The following is a 19,007-nucleotide window of genomic DNA, read 5'->3' as shown; positions in this document are numbered from 1 at the left end:
GTGGGCTGGTAGAGTCTATATAGCAACAGAGGGTAGTGAGAGTTTAAGAAATGCCAAAACCCCTTCTTCTTTAAAGAAAGGAATAACTTTCATTTATGGCTTATTTCCCACTTAGTTCATATTTTTGGGGTTGAACAGCATTCCGGTCATCCTCACACAGGGGTAGACTTTGTTTACTTAATCCCAGAATGTTTCTGTACAACCACAACTTGTGCCTTTAATGCAATAAAATGTCCCAAGGAGCATTATGAAGCAAAATTAGACACAGAACCACATAAGGAGATATGAGGACGGATGCTTGTCCGAGGCAGGTTTTAAGGAGTGTCTTAAAAGAGGAGTGAGGCAGAGTTTAGGGAGGCAATTCCAGAGCTTGGGGCCATAGCCACTAATGGTGGAAAAATTAAAATCAAGGATGCTCAAGAGGCCAGAATTAGATGAGTGCAGATATCTTGGAGGGTTGTGAGCTGGACGAGATTGCAGTGACAGAGGGGTGAGGCCATGATTTGAAAACAAGGTTGAGAATTTTATGATCGAGGCGTTGCTTAACTGGGAGCCAATGTAGGTCAGCGAGTACCAGGCTGATGGGTGAAGTGGACTTGGTGTGAGTAAGGACTTGGGCAGCAGAGTTTTGGATGACCTCGAGCTTCTGGAGGGTGAATGTGGACGGCTACCCACGAGTCCATTGGAATAGTCAATTCTAGAGGTAACAAAGACATGTATGATAGTTTCAGCAGCAGAAGAGCTGAGGCAGGGGTGTAGTTGGGCGATGTTACGGAGGTGAAAATTGGCGGCCTTGGGATATGTAGTTGGAAACTCATCTCGGGATCAAATATGACACCAAGGTTGCGAACAGACTGGTTCAGCCACAGACAGTTGCCAGGGAGAGGGATGGAGTTGGTGGCTAAGGAATGGAGTTTTTGACGGGGAACAAAGACAATGGCTTTCGTCTTCCCAATATTTAATTGGAGGAAATTCCTGCTCATCCAATACTGAATGGCGGACGAGCAGTCTGTTAATTTAGAGAGAGTGGAGGAGTTGAGAGAGGTGATGATGAGGTAGAGCTGGGTGTTGTCAGTGTGTTTTTTGGGTGATACCACTGAGTGGCAGCATGTGGATGAGAAATGGGGTGGGGGGAGCTGGGTACCAAGGATAGATCCTAGGGGGACGCCAGATGTAGCATTTCAGGAACAGGAAGAGCAGCTATTGCAGGTGATGCTCTGGCTATGATTAGGTAGGTAGCAATGGAACCAGGTGAGTGAAATCCCAAATAAAATCAAGAAATGCTGGAAATACTCAGCAGATCTGGCAGCATCTGTGGAGAGAGAAGCACAGTTAATGTTTCAGGTCAGTGACTCACCTAGCTGGATGAATTCCCACTTAGCTGTACAAATGATGCTCCAGCACCCACTTCTTGCAAGATGCTAAGTCCTTGCAGAGATACTGTTCTAAAAGCACCAGCTGCCTTCTAGTGTCTCCCCAAATGGGCATTCTTTGAATCGAGGCCTAGGTGGTGAATGCCAACAGGCTACTCTGTTGTGTAGGAGGGGCATTGGAGCTGGTGCAGGAGAGAGAACTTCAAGCTGGATGAAGTATTGTGGTTACAGATTTGTCACCTGGCGATGGGTGGTGCTTGGCGTATTTGAGTTGATGAATTAAGTGCATCGTACAAGAAGTGTCCTGCACATCATTGACATCTGACTTGAGGACAGCAGTTGTATGATTATATTACTGGACTAGCAATCCAAGGGCCTCAACTAATAATTCAATGGTAGTTCAAATCCCAGGACTGAGTGACCACTTTCTGTGCTGTAAATTTTCTATGTTTTTATGATTGAAATTTTGAACTGGTGTCAGTAAGAGTAACATGAAGCTGCTGAATTGTTGTAAAAACCCAATGCTTCACCATGTCCTTTTAGGGAAGGAAACCTTCTGGCTTATAGGTGACTCCAGACCTACCCCAACATAGTTGACTCTTGATTGTCTCTGGCGTGGTTTAGGAAGCCATTCGTTGTAGCAATATGGGTAGACAATAAATGCCAGGCTCGCCAGTGACAGCCACATCCTGAGAATGGGTTTTTTAAAAAAGCACATGCAGCACGTAACACCAATGATACCATTAGGTTTACAAGAGGTATTGGTTCCTCTTTCCCTCCTTTTTTAAAATTTCCTCCCATTGTACACTTTTTTTTTAAGGAATTGGAACTATTGGATCTTGCTGATGAGTATTTCTACAACGTTTCTTCACACTTTGGGCCGGATCTTTTTCTCCTCCCGATGACGGGGCGGCCGGAGAATTGGTGCAGAAAACCCTGTCATGGAATCAGACCCCAGGATTCCCAGATCCAATTCTCCTGGGGTTTGTGGGGTGGTGGGGTGGGGGGGAATAGTGCAATGACGACCTTACCCCCCCCCCCCCAGAGGCCCATTGAGGCCCTTAAGTGGCCTGTTAACAGCATCTTCAGGGTCTCTTCGTGCCACCACTGGGATCCTACAAGGGAAGGGGGGGGGGGGGGCCTTCTGCCGCATGGGGAGGACTCTTAGAAAATAAGGCGCCCTCCCTGCAGCCTGTTGAGGAATGTCCCTCCTTTTTGGGCACTTTATGGCCCATGGAGGACCCCCACCAGGAACATCTGTACCCACTGGGACCCCTGCCCCGGACCGAACACTCACCCCACCCACCCACCATCCCACCCCCCCCCTTCCCCCACCCCATCCCCTCTCGCCGGGGACTTCTGGACTAGCCCTGGCGACCCCACCTCACCTACCTCTTCTCCGGGATTCCAACACTGGGCCTGGGTCTGAGGCCACTGCTGCCGATACTGCTGAGCTGCCGGTCCTCTGATTGGCTGGCAGCTCTTGGAGGTGGGATCCTTGTCCCGATAAAGTCTTTAAAGGGAAGGGGATTACGTCTCCCAAAAGACCAGAGGATCGCTCCGGGAGTCTGAAAAAATGCCGAGGCGGAGTTCCCCCTGACCTTTGCCCTGCACCAGGAGCCCCACCTCCTGCACAAAATCCAGCTCTTTGTTCTTCTTCCTGCTCTCTTTCCTCGTCTCCCACCTTGCGCCCACCACCTTCCCTGAGGGTGCTGACCTGTGCTCAAGTACAGCTCCAAGTATTGCCAACTACTCTCCAGTATCTCGCCCAAACAGCCATTTTTCACATGTGAGTTTAGGGGCTATCAACAGGCCTGTCCAACCACAGAGGGACTTGGAGCTGAGCCTGGTCTTGTTTTCACTCAATACACACATGTTTTGTTTAGTTTAGTTTAGAGATACAGCACTGAAACAGGCCCTTCGGCCCACCGAGTCTGTGACGACCATCAACCACCCATTTATACTAATCCTACACTAATTCCATATTACTACCACATCCCCACTTGTCCCTATAATTCCCTACCACCTACCTATACTAGGGGCAATTTATAATGGCCAATTAACCTATTAACCAGCAAGTCTTTGGCATGTGGGAGGAAACCGGAGCACCCGGAGGAAACCCACGCAGATACGGGGAGAACTTGCAAACTCCACACAGGCAGTACCCAGAATTGAACCCGGGTCGCTGGAGCTGTGAGGCTGCGGTGCTAACCACTGCGCCGCCCTGTATACGGTGTGGTTCTCCAGCAAGGGTCAACAGATTGCTATCAGGCGCAGGAACCCTGGCTGATTTTTTTTTTTGCACATGGGGATCAAGTGTAGCTCTTGTCAATGAATTTATTTACTTTTACGAGTGGTTCCATTGGACTTGTAAATGCATGAATGTTTTAGTGGGCTTTTTCAGTAAGGCAGCAACTTAATTATTTATTGATGATTTTATTCAAACTGTATATCGCAGATGGCATCCTCTCGGCACTTGTACCTGTGTTCTTGGACATCAGGGTGTGTGATCTGTAAGTGCACAAAACAAATGTGGCAGTATACAAAACTGAGGCTGGTTCTTTGATGTCTGACTCAAGGCAGTGACTGCTAAACTAAGCTTGAATTTCCTATCCCAGGTCTGAGTTCTGGCTAAAACTGGTTGCACTTCACATCAATTCACTGGGGAAACGTATTTGCTTCTGAATTTGGTTAATTGTTCATTTCCCCTTCCCCAGGGTTGCCATCTCTTCAGGATTTTGCTGGAGTCTCAGGAATTAATGATTAATCTCCTGGCTGCTGCAGAAAGCAAACCTAAGAGGGGAAAAAATAAATCTTTTGTTTATTTGTTTCTGGAGCTGGGGACGAAAAAAGGGTTTTTTGATTGACTATCAAAATAATTGAGATTTTCTTACTTGCATGGGAAGGCAGGGCAATGCGAGGAAGGACATAAAAGCAAAATACTGCAGATGCTGGAAATCTGAAATAAAAACAAGAAGTGCTGGAAATACTCAGCAGGTCTGGCAGCATCTGTGGAGAGAAAAGCAGAGTTAACGTTTCAGGTTAGTGACCCCTTCTTCTGAAGAAGAAGAACCCCAGTTCTGAAGAAGGGGTCATTGACCTGAAACGTTAACTCTGCTTTTCTCTCCACAGATGCTGCCAGACCTGCTGAGTATTTCCAGCATTTCTTCTTTTCATTATAGTGAGGATGAACATGTTGGGCAACTAATGCCAATGGCAGGGCTTTAGAGGTCAGTGACAAAATCTTCAGGAATATGCCCATTAGAGTTGGCACCACCCCCACCCCAGTTGTAATGATGCATCTTGTCTTAAGATGTCATATCTTTTTTAAAAAATACTCATTCATTCATCCCTCATTGCCCTTGAGAAACTGAGTGGCTTGCCACTGGAGTCACATGTAGGCCAGACCAGGTAAGGACAGCAGATTTCCTTCCCTAAAGGGACAGATGGGGTTTTACAACAATCGACAGTGGTTTCATGGTCACCATTAGATGAGCTTTTTAATTCCAGATTTATTAATTGAATTCAAGTTTCACCATCTGCCGTGGCATTAGCCTGGGCCTCTATTACCAGTCCAGTGACATTACCACTCCGCCACCACCTCCCCCATGATATCTGGCAAACTTTACTTTCAAATGTCTCTGCACACCTTTTCCATCAGTGCTGCCTTTCAAGGATGTTTTAAGTTAATTCTGGCATTTCTGAAAGAAATGCTAACTTCCTTGTTTTTTTCTGTCTTTTGGTTCCTTCAGCTAAATTAGCTAACTGGGCCCGTACAATTAGACTCAGTAGCTCTGGGTAAGAGAATGGGAGGGAGGTACAGGAAGGAAACTAAGCCAGGATTCCTCTGCCTGATTTGGTGTTGAGTGGTTCCTGCAGGAAAATAGATTTATGTGGATGTCGGTGAGGAAGGATTCAGGCTCCACTATGATGTCACTGTAATAGGTTGCTCATTCGCACGGTTTTTGGGCTCACATTACAAATAGGCTGAGATACTGGGAACTGGTGATGCCCGTCCTCCTTTTTCTTAGACAGTCCCTCAGGCTCCAGGATGACTTACCTCCACTCCAGTTTAGTGCATTCTAAGAAATGCGAAGCACGATCCACAGACTCTTAACACATATGGGGCAGGTGGTGTTTGAAGGATTGAGTAGTTGAGCTGCTTGGGATGTGCACTCATTCCGCTGCATGGACTTGGCATCTGCATGCTCCTGTCAAAGTCTTTTGATGTGCTCGATGCCTTCCCGAATACTACTACATTTTGGGCGGTTGCAGACCAGGGGTTGCCAAGAATCAGTGGTATGTTGGATCTGTGTGTAGTTCTGGTCACAGCACTGTAAGAAAGATGTGATTGTACTAGAGAGGGTACAGAGGGGATTTACGAGGTAATGGGTCTAGATAGAGTGGATAGAGGAGTTCATAACCAGAGGGCATAGATTTAAGGTAGGGGGGTTTAGAGGGGATTTGAGGGGAAATTTTTTTCACCCAGGGGGTGGTGGGGGCCTGGAATTCACTGCCTGAAAGGATGGTAGAGGCAGAAACCCTCTTAACATTTAAAAAGTACTTTGCTATGCGCTTGAAGTGCCATAACCTACAAGGCTAAAGACCAAGAGCTGGAAAGTGGGATTAGGCTGGGTGACTACTTGTTGGTCAGTGCAGACATGATGGGCTGAATGACCTCCTTCTGTGCTGTAAATTTCTTTGATTCTACAATTCACATCAGGGATGCTTTGAGAATGTCCCTAAAGCATTTTTTCTATCCTCCTGAGAGTTGCTTGCTGTGAAGAAGTCTGGAGTAGAGCAGTTGTTTCGGGAGCCTGGTGCCAGGCATACAAATGACATGATCTCAACCCGCCCTACCCCTCACCAATATCCCCCACCCCCACCCACACGCAGCGGAGTCGGTTTTGGGTGATCAGCGCCTTGATGTGAGAAATGTTGAATTGCCTATAATGCCAACGAATTTGAAGGATTTTGGAGAGGCAACTTTGGTGGTATTTCTCCAATGCCTTGAGATGCCTGCTGTAGATTGTCCAAGTCTCCAAAAAAAAAATAGGAGCGTGGGGATCACTGCTGCCTGGTAAACCATGACCTTAGTGCTGGGTTTGAGGTCCTGGTCCTCAAATACTCTTTTCCTCAGTTGGCTGAAGGTTGAGCTGGCACATTGGAAATGGTAGTGGATTTTGTCAAATCATCATTGCCTTTGTTGAGAGGAGATGCCCATGATATGGAAAGTGGTCCACATTTCCACATTTTCCAGGGTCTCGCCTTGCATCTTGATCGACGGGGTAATATTGTGCTGCAGGAGTGGGTTGGAAGAGGACCTTAGTTTTTCGGATGTTTAAGGTAAGGCCCATCCTCTCGAATGCTTCGGTGAAAGAGTAAAGATCCACAAGTGTCACCAGCTTACTGAAGGTCAGTGACTGACTTCACTGGGTGACCTTAGTTTTGGAGTGGAGTGATGAAGGTTGAATAATTTCCCATTTGTCCTGCAAGTTATCTTCACTCCTGGAAGGAGCTTGCTAGATGTGAGGTATATTATTGTGGTGAGAAAGGTAGAGAAAAGCTGCAATGGTTGGTGCGATGACATAGCCTTGCTTGACCCCAGTTTTCACTGAGATAGGGTCTCTCATTGTGAGTTAGCATCTTGGGAAGAGGACGATAGAAAAATGGAAAAGAGAGAGAAATTCTGTAGCTGTATCCCTAGCTAAAGAAAGAACGGTTTTGCATTTATGTAGTGCCTTTCATGACCTCATTGTTGTCATTGTTGTAACATAGGAAATATGCCAGCCAATCTATGCACAGCAAGCTCTCTCAAACGGCAATGAGGTAATGACCTGGCAAAGTTTGTAGGTGTTGGTTGAGGAATAAATATTGGGCAGGACACCAAGGAGAGCTCCCATGCTATTCTTCGAACAGTGCTGTCGGATCTTCTATGTCCACCTGCAGACGGGGCTTTGGTTTAATGTCTCATCCAAAACACAGCATTTCGCAACAGTACTGCCTTTGCAATGTCGGCCAGGATTATGTGCTCAAATCCCTGAAGTGGAGTTTTTAGAGATACAGCACTGAAACAGGCCCTTCGGCCCACCGAGTCTGTGCCGACCATCAACCACCCATTTAAACTAATCCTACACTAATCCCATATTCCTACCACATCCCCACCTGTCCCTCTTTTTCCCTACCACCTACCTAAACTAGGGACAATTTATAATGGCCAATTAACCTATCAACCTGCAAGTCTTTGGCATGTGGGAGGAAACCGGAGCACCCGGAGAAAACCCACACAGACACAGGGAGAACTTGCAAACCCCACACAGGCAGTACCCAGAATTGAACCCGGGTCGCTGGAGCTGTGAAGCTGCAGTGCTAACCACTGCGCCACTGTGCCGCCCATTTGAACCGACAACCTTTTGACTTTGAGCCCCGAGTGCTACCCACTGAGCCACAGCTGACACAGGTATTGGGGTTTCGCCCTCTGTACACTGGGCTACTGCTGGGGTTTAACCGGCAAACACTGCAGTTTATCAGCACAGACCTGTCAAATTTCCCACTGCTTATTCAGCTGGGGCTGCCACATCAGTTACAATCTCGGCTTTAAGGTTATCAGAATCTGAGTGGGAAGAATCCCAGTTCCTGGGTACTAAACTATCCCTCTAGTCTTGGTCAATCAGCCAGGCTGGCTTGTCTTGCTAACGGCTCCGCCAAGTTTTGAAGTTGCTCAGTGAATAAACTTGGCAAGGAAAATGCTGAATCTGACATCATGCAACTTTCTCCAACTTTCCTCACTTTTAAACTGAAGCAGGGGAAATGAAGATTCAATTAATTTTTTCTTTTAAAGTTGAGAGCTGTTGGACAATATTCCTGACTTGCAAAACCACAGACATATGTTTTTACTAAGGGGTGGGGAGAGGGAAGGGAAATTCTGCTTCTTTGTTTGATTTTTTTTTTGTGCCTCTCCTATTCATGGAATATTTTGAGCATTAAGACGTCTGTCATCAAACGGCAACGGTCGAATGATTTGGCACAGTTTGGTTCTGTTCCGACTGGCACTAACCAATAACAACTTTGTGTTAGAAAACCCAGCGCTTTCTTATCCTTAGATCAATTGTTCTGAATTTTTTAATGCAGCAGATCCCTTTCAAATCCTGACATTCTACTGGGGAACCTGCCCAGGCTTTGGCCCAAAGGGAAACAGTGCAAAAATGTTGATTTGTATATAATCACAGAAGCAAGTCAACATCAAGGGGGCATAGCCCTAACATTTGAACTTGGCCCTTCAGGAGTGCTGTCAGGAAGCACTTCATCTCACAAAGGGTAGTGGAAATCCAGAACAGTCTTCCCGCAAAAAGCTGCTGAGGCTGCGGTTCAATTGAAAATTTCAAAACTGAAATTGATAGATTTTTGTTGGTCAAGGGTATTAAGGATTATAGAACCAAGGTGGATAGATGGGAGTTAATATATCAATAAGCCATTATCTGATTGAATGGTGGAACAGGCTCGAGGGGCTAAATAGCCTCCTCCTGTTCCTAATAAGTCTACAAATAGGGAATTCTAATGACAGATGAGTGTAAATCTGATTGTGGACTCTCACGGGTCTGGGAATATCTTTGAGATCTGAGGAAGGACAGCATTCCTTTGAGGCTGGAAAATCATGGCGTGTTTGACAATGGAGAGCAGTGTGGGTGTGTGTCCATGCACATGTGTGGATCCCTATTTCTGTAGAAAAGAATGAATGTGCATTTCTGTAACCCCTTTTAATACCTCAGGATGTCCCAAAGTGCTGTACAGCCAATGAAGTGTTTTTGAAATGTAGTCACTGTTGTAATGTAGGAAACACAGCACAGCATTTGTGCAAGGCCAGTAACAGCAATGTGATTATGATCAGAAATTTTTTTTTGTGTGTGATGTTCATAGAGGGCTAAGTATAGGTCAGGTCACTGGGACGAACTCCCCTGCACTTCAAAATATTGCCTTGGGATCTTCTACACCCACTTGGGAGGGCAGACGGGTCTCAGCTTAATGTTTTCATTGAAAGTCGGCATATCCGACAGTGCAGCATTCCCTCAGTATTGCACTGGGAGTGTCAGCCTAGATTAGGTGCACAAGTCTTCAGAGTGGAACTTGAGCCCATGACTTTCTGACTGAGAGGCAAAAATGCTACTCACTGAGACGCAGCTGAAAAATATTCCCTGTAAATATTGAGCTTTCTGTGTTTGAATGTGCAGCATTGTGATAACTTCTATGTTTACAAGGAAGTCTTCAGAAATCAGCCAAGTTTGTGCCACCAAATACCTGAAGACTTTGTTTGTGTCCTGGCAAGTGGCCTGTTGGGATAGTCTGTTCACCTTGACGAGTCTCGTAGAGGGGAATTTATTTTTGCTTTAAAGTAGGGCTCAATGTGTAATTGGAGGGATTGAGGAAATGCAGAGGAGTCTAAAACAGAGCCATTGTATGGGAAATCCAGATGAAATGGGCAGAATGGTCTTTTCTTGCTCTTAGTTGTGTTTCAGGCTCCCTTATAGATCACAATGTGTGGCTGAGGTATTGATAATTTGTCTACCGGGATTATCCTGACGTCACAGTTCCTTCTACCCAGCTGGAAGCACACTTCACTCATCTGCCAAATTTCTTCGGTTCCATTGTCTTGTTAATGAGGATAAATCTTGCAGGAATAAGTATGTCACTGTGCAAACTGAAGGATTTTTTTTTTGTTGTTTTTTTTCCCCAGGCACTATCCAAAATCATCATTCACTGCTGTGGCAGATACCCCAGAAAACCTGCGCCTGAAAAAACAAAGCAAGTTGCAGAGTCAAGTAAGTAACCCTACCAGAAAAGCAAAATATTGCAGATACTGAAAATCTGAAATAAACAGAAAATGCTGGAAATACTCAGTGGGTCAGGCAGCATCTGTGGAGAGAGAAACTGAGTTAACGTTTCAGGGCGATGATGTTCTGACGGAAGGTCATCGATCTGAAATGTTAACTCTGTTTCTCTCTCCACAGATGCTGTCTGACCTGCTGAGTATTTCCGGCATTTTCTATTATTTATTGAAGTAACTCTACCAGCTTGTCTGAAACTACTCTCTCAGTTTGGAAATGCTTGTTATACTCTCGTCGCTGGGCAGCCCATTCCCAGCAGGCTGCTGAAGGGTCCTGGTTCTGTCGAGCTTTGGGGGTGAGGTTTGACTCATGGGGAATTCAGGCTTTATAAAGAAGTTACACCTGCACTATTACAATGTTTGTTTAGTCATTTTTTTCATGCCATCCTGCTGGCCGGTGTCTGATTACTTATGTACTGGCTGCCCTCTTTACTTTATTCTCTGCAGGTCTAGGGTGACATTGGCAGTGAGCATGATCCTGACCTCGGCCAATGGCAATAAGCTGGGTGGTTAATGGTCGGCACAGACTCGGTGGGCCGAAGGGCCTGTTTCAGTGCTGTATATCTAAATCTAAATGTAAAATCTAAATCTATGGAGCTGTAATGCACTTAACAGGCAGTGCTTCAGGGAGGAGGAGAGATAGTCGGGGAGCGGGACATGGAGGACCAATGAGGACTGGTCAATCAGTCTGAACTCGTTGATGAGTGGTGCACACAGCGTTGTGGTCATCTTGTGTCGCCATAAAGCTGCCTAGTTTAGATTGAAATGGGGCTTCCTAATAGAGTCATAGAGAGATACAGCACTGAAGCAGGCCCTTCGGCCCACCAAGTCTGTGCCAACCATCAACCCCCCATTTATACTAACCTACATTAATCCCATATTTCCTACCACATCCCCCACCTTCCCTCAATTCTCCTACCTACACTAGGGGTAATTTACAATGGGCAATTTACCTATCAACCTGCAAGTCTTTGGCTGTGGGAGGAAACCGGAGCACCCGGCGGAAACCCAGGCTGACACAGGGAGAACTTGCAAACTCCGCACAGGCAGTACCCAGAACCGAACCCGGATCGCTGGCGCTGTGAGGCTGCGGTGCTAACCACTGCGCCGCCCCTAATGATGTAATTGCTCAGCACACCAGTGGCACTGGGCTAGCAACCAAGAGGTCATGAGTTTAAGGAAGCCAGGAATCATCCCATTGAGTGTCTGCTTCTCAGTTGGCACGGGAAGGCGGAGATCCACAAGGATTGACATGTCAGGTGCTCAATGGTGGGAGCATGAGGGGGTGAGGTGGTTGTGTGATGAAACCTCTCAGAACACATCCAATCAGAGTTGGCAACCCTACCTAACATTTACTTTTCACTTAGATTCTTTAGCAAAGGACTTCATCCACTTGCTGTCTAGCTTACATTTTTTATTCTTTCATGGGATGTGAGCATTGTTGGCTAGGCCTGCATTTATTGCCCATCCCTAATTGCCCTTCAGAAGGTGGTGGTGAGCCGCCTTCTTGAACCGCTGCAGTCCATGTGGTGTAGGTACACCCACAGTGCTGTTAGGAAGGGAATTCCAGGTTTCTGACACAGCAGCAGTGAAGGAATGGCAATATAGTTCCAAGTCAGAATGGCGTGCGGCTTGGAGGGGAACTTGCAGGTGGTGGTACCTTTTTAAAGAAGCTCATTTAGCTCCTTCCCAGTTTGAATATACTGTGCAGCCCGTCAAGTGGAAATGAGTAGCAAACATTTCTGTTGATGTTCCTGGAATATCAGAGTGACAGCAAACATATTTAAACAAGTGGAGGTGTGCCTACTTGCTGAAGATGCTTTTGCCCTGTTGGTAATAAAGGAAGGAAGAAAGAAGTGAACTTTTTTTCTATATCTCATATAGATGACCTCAATGACTCAAAGTGCTTTGAAGTTCTTTTTGGCGTGTAGTTATTGTTGCAGTGTGGGAAACATGGCAGCCAATTTGCACACAGCAAGCTCCCACAAACAGCAACATGATAATGACCAGGTCATTTGTTTTTAGATGTTGGATGTGGGCACTGGGGGGATCTCCCCTGCTCTTCAAAATCATGTTGGGTGATCTTTTATGTCCATCTGAGCAGGCAGACGGGGCCTCTGTTCAGCATTTCATCCAAAAGACACCACCTCCGACAATGCAGCGCTCCCTCGGTACTGCACTGAGTGTAGTGTGTCAGCCTCCGATCTCTGGAGAGGAATTTGAACTCCCCATGACCTTCCGACCAAGAGACAAGAGTGCTACCAACAGAGCTGACACTGTGCGACTTGGCTTCTCAGAGCATGATGCTATTTTCCTTCCCCTCATCAATGTCTACGCGATGTGATGACAACATTACGGCTTTCCTTTTCAACTGGGCATCTTTTAATGCCATTCCCGCTGAGGTGTTGAGATCCATGTGGTTTCTCAGATCAGAAGCAGAGCTTCTTGAGAAAAGGCAAGACCACGCCAAGGCCTGATCACACAGCCAATTCCATGTGGCACTCTTGGATGTACAAGTGACTTCAGAGTGAGCTGCGGTCTAACAGGGTTCCAATTCTAAACCAAAAAACAAAGAGCCCAGAGCTCCCCGTGTGTGCAGTAGGACAGCTCTGTACTGAACAAAAACCACTCGTTGACTAAACCACCAAGCATGACATTCTTCTAGAAACAAGATACAGCTGTCCCTGGGACATTTTACTATGTTGAAGGTGCTATATAAATGCAGGTTGTTGTCCTTTGTAATGGCATTAAAGCACTAGTTCAAATACATGACTTAAAAAATATATATTTATTCCCAAAATGTTTTGTTTGAAGTTGAGAAGTTAAAATGGAAAATTTCACACTTCATTGGGTGTTTTAATCCATGAGTGGGGAAACTTTATAATTGAATCAATAAGTGTAGTCAGTCTGCTATTGATGGATTTCAGTGACACTGTAAGCGTACAATAATGGAATATAACAGACCCCTGTCTCTGATTTGTTACCAAAGCACCACCAGATTTGATATTTAATTGCAACCTAAAACTGTCTTGAAATGGACTATGCATGGAACACGTGCCTAAGTACAGAGATATTGTACCTTGCTTCCCAAGAATGCCATTTTACCAAAGGAGAGTTGTCTTTGAGTAATGCAGTGAGGGGAAGGCATTGTAACCCTGGGGAAACCAAGAACTGCAAGGATTTCCTGGACTGGTAAATAATATCAAATAGCTACAGGGAGAAATTATCTCTCCTCTGCCAATTTGATGCTGGTGTGGGGAGCTTTTATCTCATCTTGATTAACAGGGCAGGTGGGAGGTCTGTTCAGTATCTCATTCAAAGGATGGTTTGAAGCCAGTCTCCTTTGCATTTGTTGAATGATGTCCGGCTCGTTGAGTCTGAAGTTGCAGCCCTGGAGAGATGGTTCTGTAGCCAGATGCAGGGTTGGATGGTGGACCCTGTGTTGATGCAGGTTGCCAATGCCCTGAGCTCAAAGCATGATCATGGCTATTTCTGGATTTTGTATGTCTCAGCTCTTTGAGTTGAGCACCATTCAGACGCAGAGTATTCTTTATATTTGCAACAAAATTGAGCTCCGAGAGCACGAGTTTTAAAAAAAAACAATGTTTTCTCTCTTCTCTTGAGGACCTGGGGCCAAATGCTCAAATAGCCAATTCTCATGAGAGCATTGGGCCATTTGATCAGAAGGAGAACCACAATCCAACACAATCTGTCCATGTTTTGCAGCAGTGGGGGTCAATAGATAGCAGAGAGGTAACCATGGCTTTCTCTTCCTTGGGAGCATCTTGATTTGCTTTTTCACAGTCCCTCTGTGACCCAGGTGTCCTGAGCAACATAAACAGTCACCACCTGTGGCAGCAGCTGACATTTATTTTGGTAGCAGCAAGACAGTTGAGTCTTCAACCTTCCCATATTGGCCAACAATGGTCTCTCCAACTAGCTGACAGATCTGCCAATGCTCTTCCTGCTAGTGCTGACCTTGCCATCTTCTGTTTTTGGCGTTTCAAAGTCCACCTAAAGTGGCAGACAGAACATCAGACTTGTCTGCAGCACAGAAACAGGCCATTTGGCCCAACTGGTCTATGCTGGTGTTGATGCTCCACATGAGCCTCCTCCCATCCCCCTTCATCTAACCCTATTAATATATCCTTCTGTTCCTTTCTCCCTTGTGCTTATCAAGCTTCTTAAATGCATCTATACTATTCGCCTCAACTACTCTCAGTGGCAGCAAGTTCCACATTCTCACCACTCTCTTGAGTAAAGAAGTTTCTCCTGAATTTCTTACTGGATGTATTAGTGACTATCTTATATTGACGGCCCCTAGTTTTGGTTTGTCCCACAAGTGGAAACGTTGTCTCTATGCCTACCCTATCAACCCCTTTCATAATCTTAAAGCCCTCTATTGGGTCACCCCAAAACCTTCTCTTTCAAGAGAAAGGAGGCCCAACCTGCTCGGCCTCTCCTGATAGGTGTGTCCTCGTAGTTCTGGAATCATACTTGTGAATCTTTTTTGCACCTTCTCCATAACCTTTTTGTGATCTGGAGACTGGAACTGTGCACAGCACTCCGTGTGGTCTAACTTTTAACTCGTGGAGGTTATAGTGTATGTGGTGGGGTGGGGAGGGGTTGTGGTGTGCGAGGAAGGAGAGGTAGGCGCATCGAGGTGCGATGTGGGTTGTTGCTTAGATTAGCTACTTTCCTCTTCTACCCTGTCCAGGCATGCAAGTGAAGTGTGACTTGAGACACACAGAACATTTATATTAGTGCCAAAAGCCATGGTTTCTTTTTAGACTTGGAGTCTCTCTTGCAGCTAAAAATGTTATAATGCTGTTAGAAACTTCTGCTTCAGATAAGGTCTGTCAGCTTCCTCCTCAAGACATTTATTCAGTCTTGTAGTCTGTAGTGCCTTTTCTGTCCTGAGTGGGAATGGGGATGAGCTCTGTTGCTTTCAAGCTTGGTGATGGTGTCTGCACCTCCCAGGAAAAAATATGACATTTCCGTAGTTGAGACATGGGCACAAATATTAGAGAATTGACAAAGATTTCAGATTGTCTTTGTTGGCCATTAATACACTGTGTGGTTTGGAGCGCCACAAACCAGGCTTGTCTCCAGTTTAGTACCTGATGTATGTAGGCAGAGGAATGTGGAAGGGAGAAACAAACCGAATTGGTTCTGATTGGTAGCCAGAAGCCCATGGTTGTTTGGGCCTTGGTGATAAAGAGAATGGAGAGTATGTGGGTGTGCTTGCTCGCTGGTGGATTGGGTTACCAACCCTCCAGGACTCTCCAGGAATTGAAAATTAATTTCCTGGGCACTGCTGCGAGCAATCTAGGGAAAAAAGTGCAATTTTTTTTTTTGCATATTCTTTGAACGCTTTGATTTATTAATTATGAAATTATTGTGGGGGAACGAAGAAAAGACTTTGGGGGAGGTGACTGGAGGAGGAAGATCATGTGATGAAACCTCCAGGAATGTGCCTAACAAGAGTTGGCAACCCTATTGCTTGAGCACAGGGTCAGATTTGCCTCTTGCATTCTTCCTGGTCAGATAATCTCTGACATTTGTTTGTTCCAGTGAGGTTCTGGAGCATGAATAGGGTGTGTAATCCAGTACTGGCTTGAGTCCCAGTCTTCAAGAAAGGAGGGCATAAGGGGATATGATTAGACAGATATGGTGGTGTAATATGTATTACTTTGCAGCACTCTTCATGGCTGCTTTCTCAAATGCATGACGAGTACATGATTGATGTAGATGCCTCCTTGGGCTTCTCTTTTCCCTTTCCATCCATTCCTCAAACAGAAACTACCTTCCCTGATACCCAGTTCCTCACTGGTTGTATGTGACTCAACACTCTATGCTTGTGCTTTTGTCTCTCTGGGATTGTCTCTGATAGCGTTACCAAATCTAAACCCCAACAATTAAATGAAGGACTTCCCAGCTTTGCTGTCACTGGTGTTCCATTACAGACCCAGGCAGGTTGCCATCTTTTATTACTTGATGGGGGAAGTTGTAAAGTGGTAATTAGATATGTAGTTTATTTGTGTTTGTCTGGTCAACTTTCTCACGCTCTTTCATTTCGCTCTCCTCTTTCCCCCCCCCCCCCCCCCCACCCCCCACTCTCTCTCTCTCTCTCTCACTCTCTCTCTCTCTCTCTCTCTCTCTCTCTCGCTCTCGCTCTCGCTCTCGCTCTCGCTCTCGCTCTCGCTCTCGCTCTCGCTCTCGCTCTCGCTCTCGCTCTCGCTCTCTGCTCTCTGCTCTCACTCTCTGCCCTCTCTCGCTCTCTGCCCTCTCTCGCTCTCTGCCCTCTCTCGCTCTCTGCCCTCTCTCGCTCTCTGCCCTCTCTCGCTCTCTGCCCTCTCTCGCTCTCTGCCCTCTCTCGCTCTCTGCCCTCTCTCGCTCTCTGCCCTCTCTCGCTCTCTGCCCTCTCTCGCTCTCTGCCCTCTCTCGCTCTCTGCCCTCTCTCGCTCTCTGCCCTCTCTCGCTCTCTGCCCTCTCTCGCTCTCTGCCCTCTCTCGCTCTCTGCCCTCTCTCGCTCTCTGCCCTCTCTCGCTCTCTGCCCTCTCTCGCTCTCTGCCCTCTCTCGCTCTCTGCCCTCTCTCGCTCTCTGCCCTCTCTCGCTCTCTGCCCTCTCTCGCTCTCTGCCCTCTCTCGCTCTCTGCCCTCTCTCGCTCTCTGCCCTCTCTCGCTCTCTGCCCTCTCTCGCTCTCTGCCCTCTCTCGCTCTCTGCCCTCTCTCGCTCTCTGCCCTCTCTCGCTCTCTGCCCTCTCTCGCTCTCTGCCCTCTCTCGCTCTCTGCCCTCTCTCGCTCTCTGCCCTCTCTCGCTCTCTGCCCTCTCTCGCTCTCTGCCCTCTCTCGCTCTCTGCCCTCTCTCGCTCTCTGCCCTCTCTCGCTCTCTGCCCTCTCTCGCTCTCTGCCCTCTCTCGCTCTCTGCCCTCTCTCGCTCTCTGCCCTCTCTCGCTCTCTGCCCTCTCTCGCTCTCTGCCCTCTCTCGCTCTCTGCCCTCTCTCGCTCTCTGCCCTCTCTCGCTCTCTGCCCTCTCTCGCTCTCTGCCCTCTCTCGCTCTCTGCCCTCTCTCGCTCTCTGCCCTCTCTCGCTCTCTGCCCTCTCTCGCTCTCTGCCCTCTCTCGCTCTCTGCCCTCTCTCGCTCTCTGCCCTCTCTCGCTCTCTGCCCTCTCTCGCTCTCTGCCCTCTCTCGCTCTCTGCCCTCTCTCGCTCTCTGCCCTCTCTCGCTCTCTGCCCTCTCTCGCTCTCTGCCCTCTCTCGCTCTCTGCCCTCTCTCGCTCTCTGCCCTCTCTCGCTCTCTGCCCTCTCTCGCTCTCTGCCCTCTCTCGCTCTCTGCCCTCTCTCGCTCTCTGCCCTCTCTCGCTCTCTGCCCTCTCTCGCTCTCTGCCCTCTCTCGCTCTCTGCCCTCTCTCGCTCTCTGCCCTCTCTCGCTCTCTGCCCTCTCTCGCTCTCTGCCCTCTCTCGCTCTCTGCCCTCTCTCGCTCTCTGCCCTCTCTCGCTCTCTGCCCTCTCTCGCTCTCTGCCCTCTCTCGCTCTCTGCCCTCTCTCGCTCTCTGCCCTCTCTCGCTCTCTGCCCTCTCTCGCTCTCTGCCCTCTCTCGCTCTCTGCCCTCTCTCGCTCTCTGCCCTCTCTCGCTCTCTGCCCTCTCTCGCTCTCTGCCCTCTCTCGCTCTCTGCCCTCTCTCGCTCTCTGCCCTCTCTCGCTCTCTGCCCTCTCTCGCTCTCTGCCCTCTCTCGCTCTCTGCCCTCTCTCGCTCTCTGCCCTCTCTCGCTCTCTGCCCTCTCTCGCTCTCTGCCCTCTCTCGCTCTCTGCCCTCTCTCGCTCTCTGCCCTCTCTCGCTCTCTGCCCTCTCTCGCTCTCTGCCCTCTCTCGCTCTCTGCCCTCTCTCGCTCTCTGCCCTCTCTCGCTCTCTGCCCTCTCTCGCTCTCTGCCCTCTCTCGCTCTCTGCCCTCTCTCGCTCTCTGCCCTCTCTCGCTCTCTGCCCTCTCTCGCTCTCTGCCCTCTCTCGCTCTCTGCCCTCTCTCGCTCTCTGCCCTCTCTCGCTCTCTGCCCTCTCTCGCTCTCTGCCCTCTCTCGCTCTCTGCCCTCTCTCGCTCTCTGCCCTCTCTCGCTCTCTGCCCTCTCTCGCTCTCTGCCCTCTCTCGCTCTCTGCCCTCTCTCGCTCTCTGCCCTCTCTCGCTCTCTGCCCTCTCTCGCTCTCTGCCCTCTCTCGCTCTCTGCCCTCTCTCGCTCTCTGCCCTCTCTCGCTCTCTGCCCTCTCTCGCTCTCTGCCCTCTCTCGCTCTCTGCCCTCTCTCGCTCTCTGCCCTCTCTCGCTCTCTGCCCTCTCTCGCTCTCTGCCCTCTCTCGCTCTCTGCCCTCTCTCGCTCTCTGCCCTCTCTCGCTCTCTGCCCTCTCTCGCTCTCTGCCCTCTCTCGCTCTCTGCCCTCTCTCGCTCTCTGCCCTCTCTCGCTCTCTGCCCTCTCTCGCTCTCTGCCCTCTCTCGCTCTCTGCCCTCTCTCGCTCTCTGCCCTCTCTCGCTCTCTGCCCTCTCTCGCTCTCTGCCCTCTCTCGCTCTCTGCCCTCTCTCGCTCTCTGCCCTCTCTCGCTCTCTGCCCTCTCTCGCTCTCTGCCCTCTCTCGCTCTCTGCCCTCTCTCGCTCTCTGCCCTCTCTCGCTCTCTGCCCTCTCTCGCTCTCTGCCCTCTCTCGCTCTCTGCCCTCTCTCGCTCTCTGCCCTCTCTCGCTCTCTGCCCTCTCTCGCTCTCTGCCCT

The 19,007-nt window shown here is 48.3% G+C and overlaps 1 protein-coding gene across 1 annotated transcript in view; it reads left to right on the top strand.

The window, feature by feature from the left end:
* lasp1 (LIM and SH3 protein 1) overlaps window positions 1-19,007 on the top strand; it is a 160,644-nt gene that overhangs the window by 72,380 nt on the left and 69,257 nt on the right. The window contains exon 3 of the mRNA XM_068013542.1: window positions 10,105-10,189. Within this exon, the coding sequence (XP_067869643.1) occupies window positions 10,105-10,189 (85 nt within the window). The remainder of the gene's footprint in view (window positions 1-10,104; window positions 10,190-19,007) is intronic.

This window comes from Heterodontus francisci, chromosome 33 (assembly GCF_036365525.1).
Source record: "Heterodontus francisci isolate sHetFra1 chromosome 33, sHetFra1.hap1, whole genome shotgun sequence".
Taxonomy (NCBI): domain Eukaryota; kingdom Metazoa; phylum Chordata; class Chondrichthyes; order Heterodontiformes; family Heterodontidae; genus Heterodontus; species Heterodontus francisci.
The sequence above is the reverse complement of the archived record's forward strand: the minus strand, read 5'-3'. Positions and strand labels throughout refer to the sequence as shown.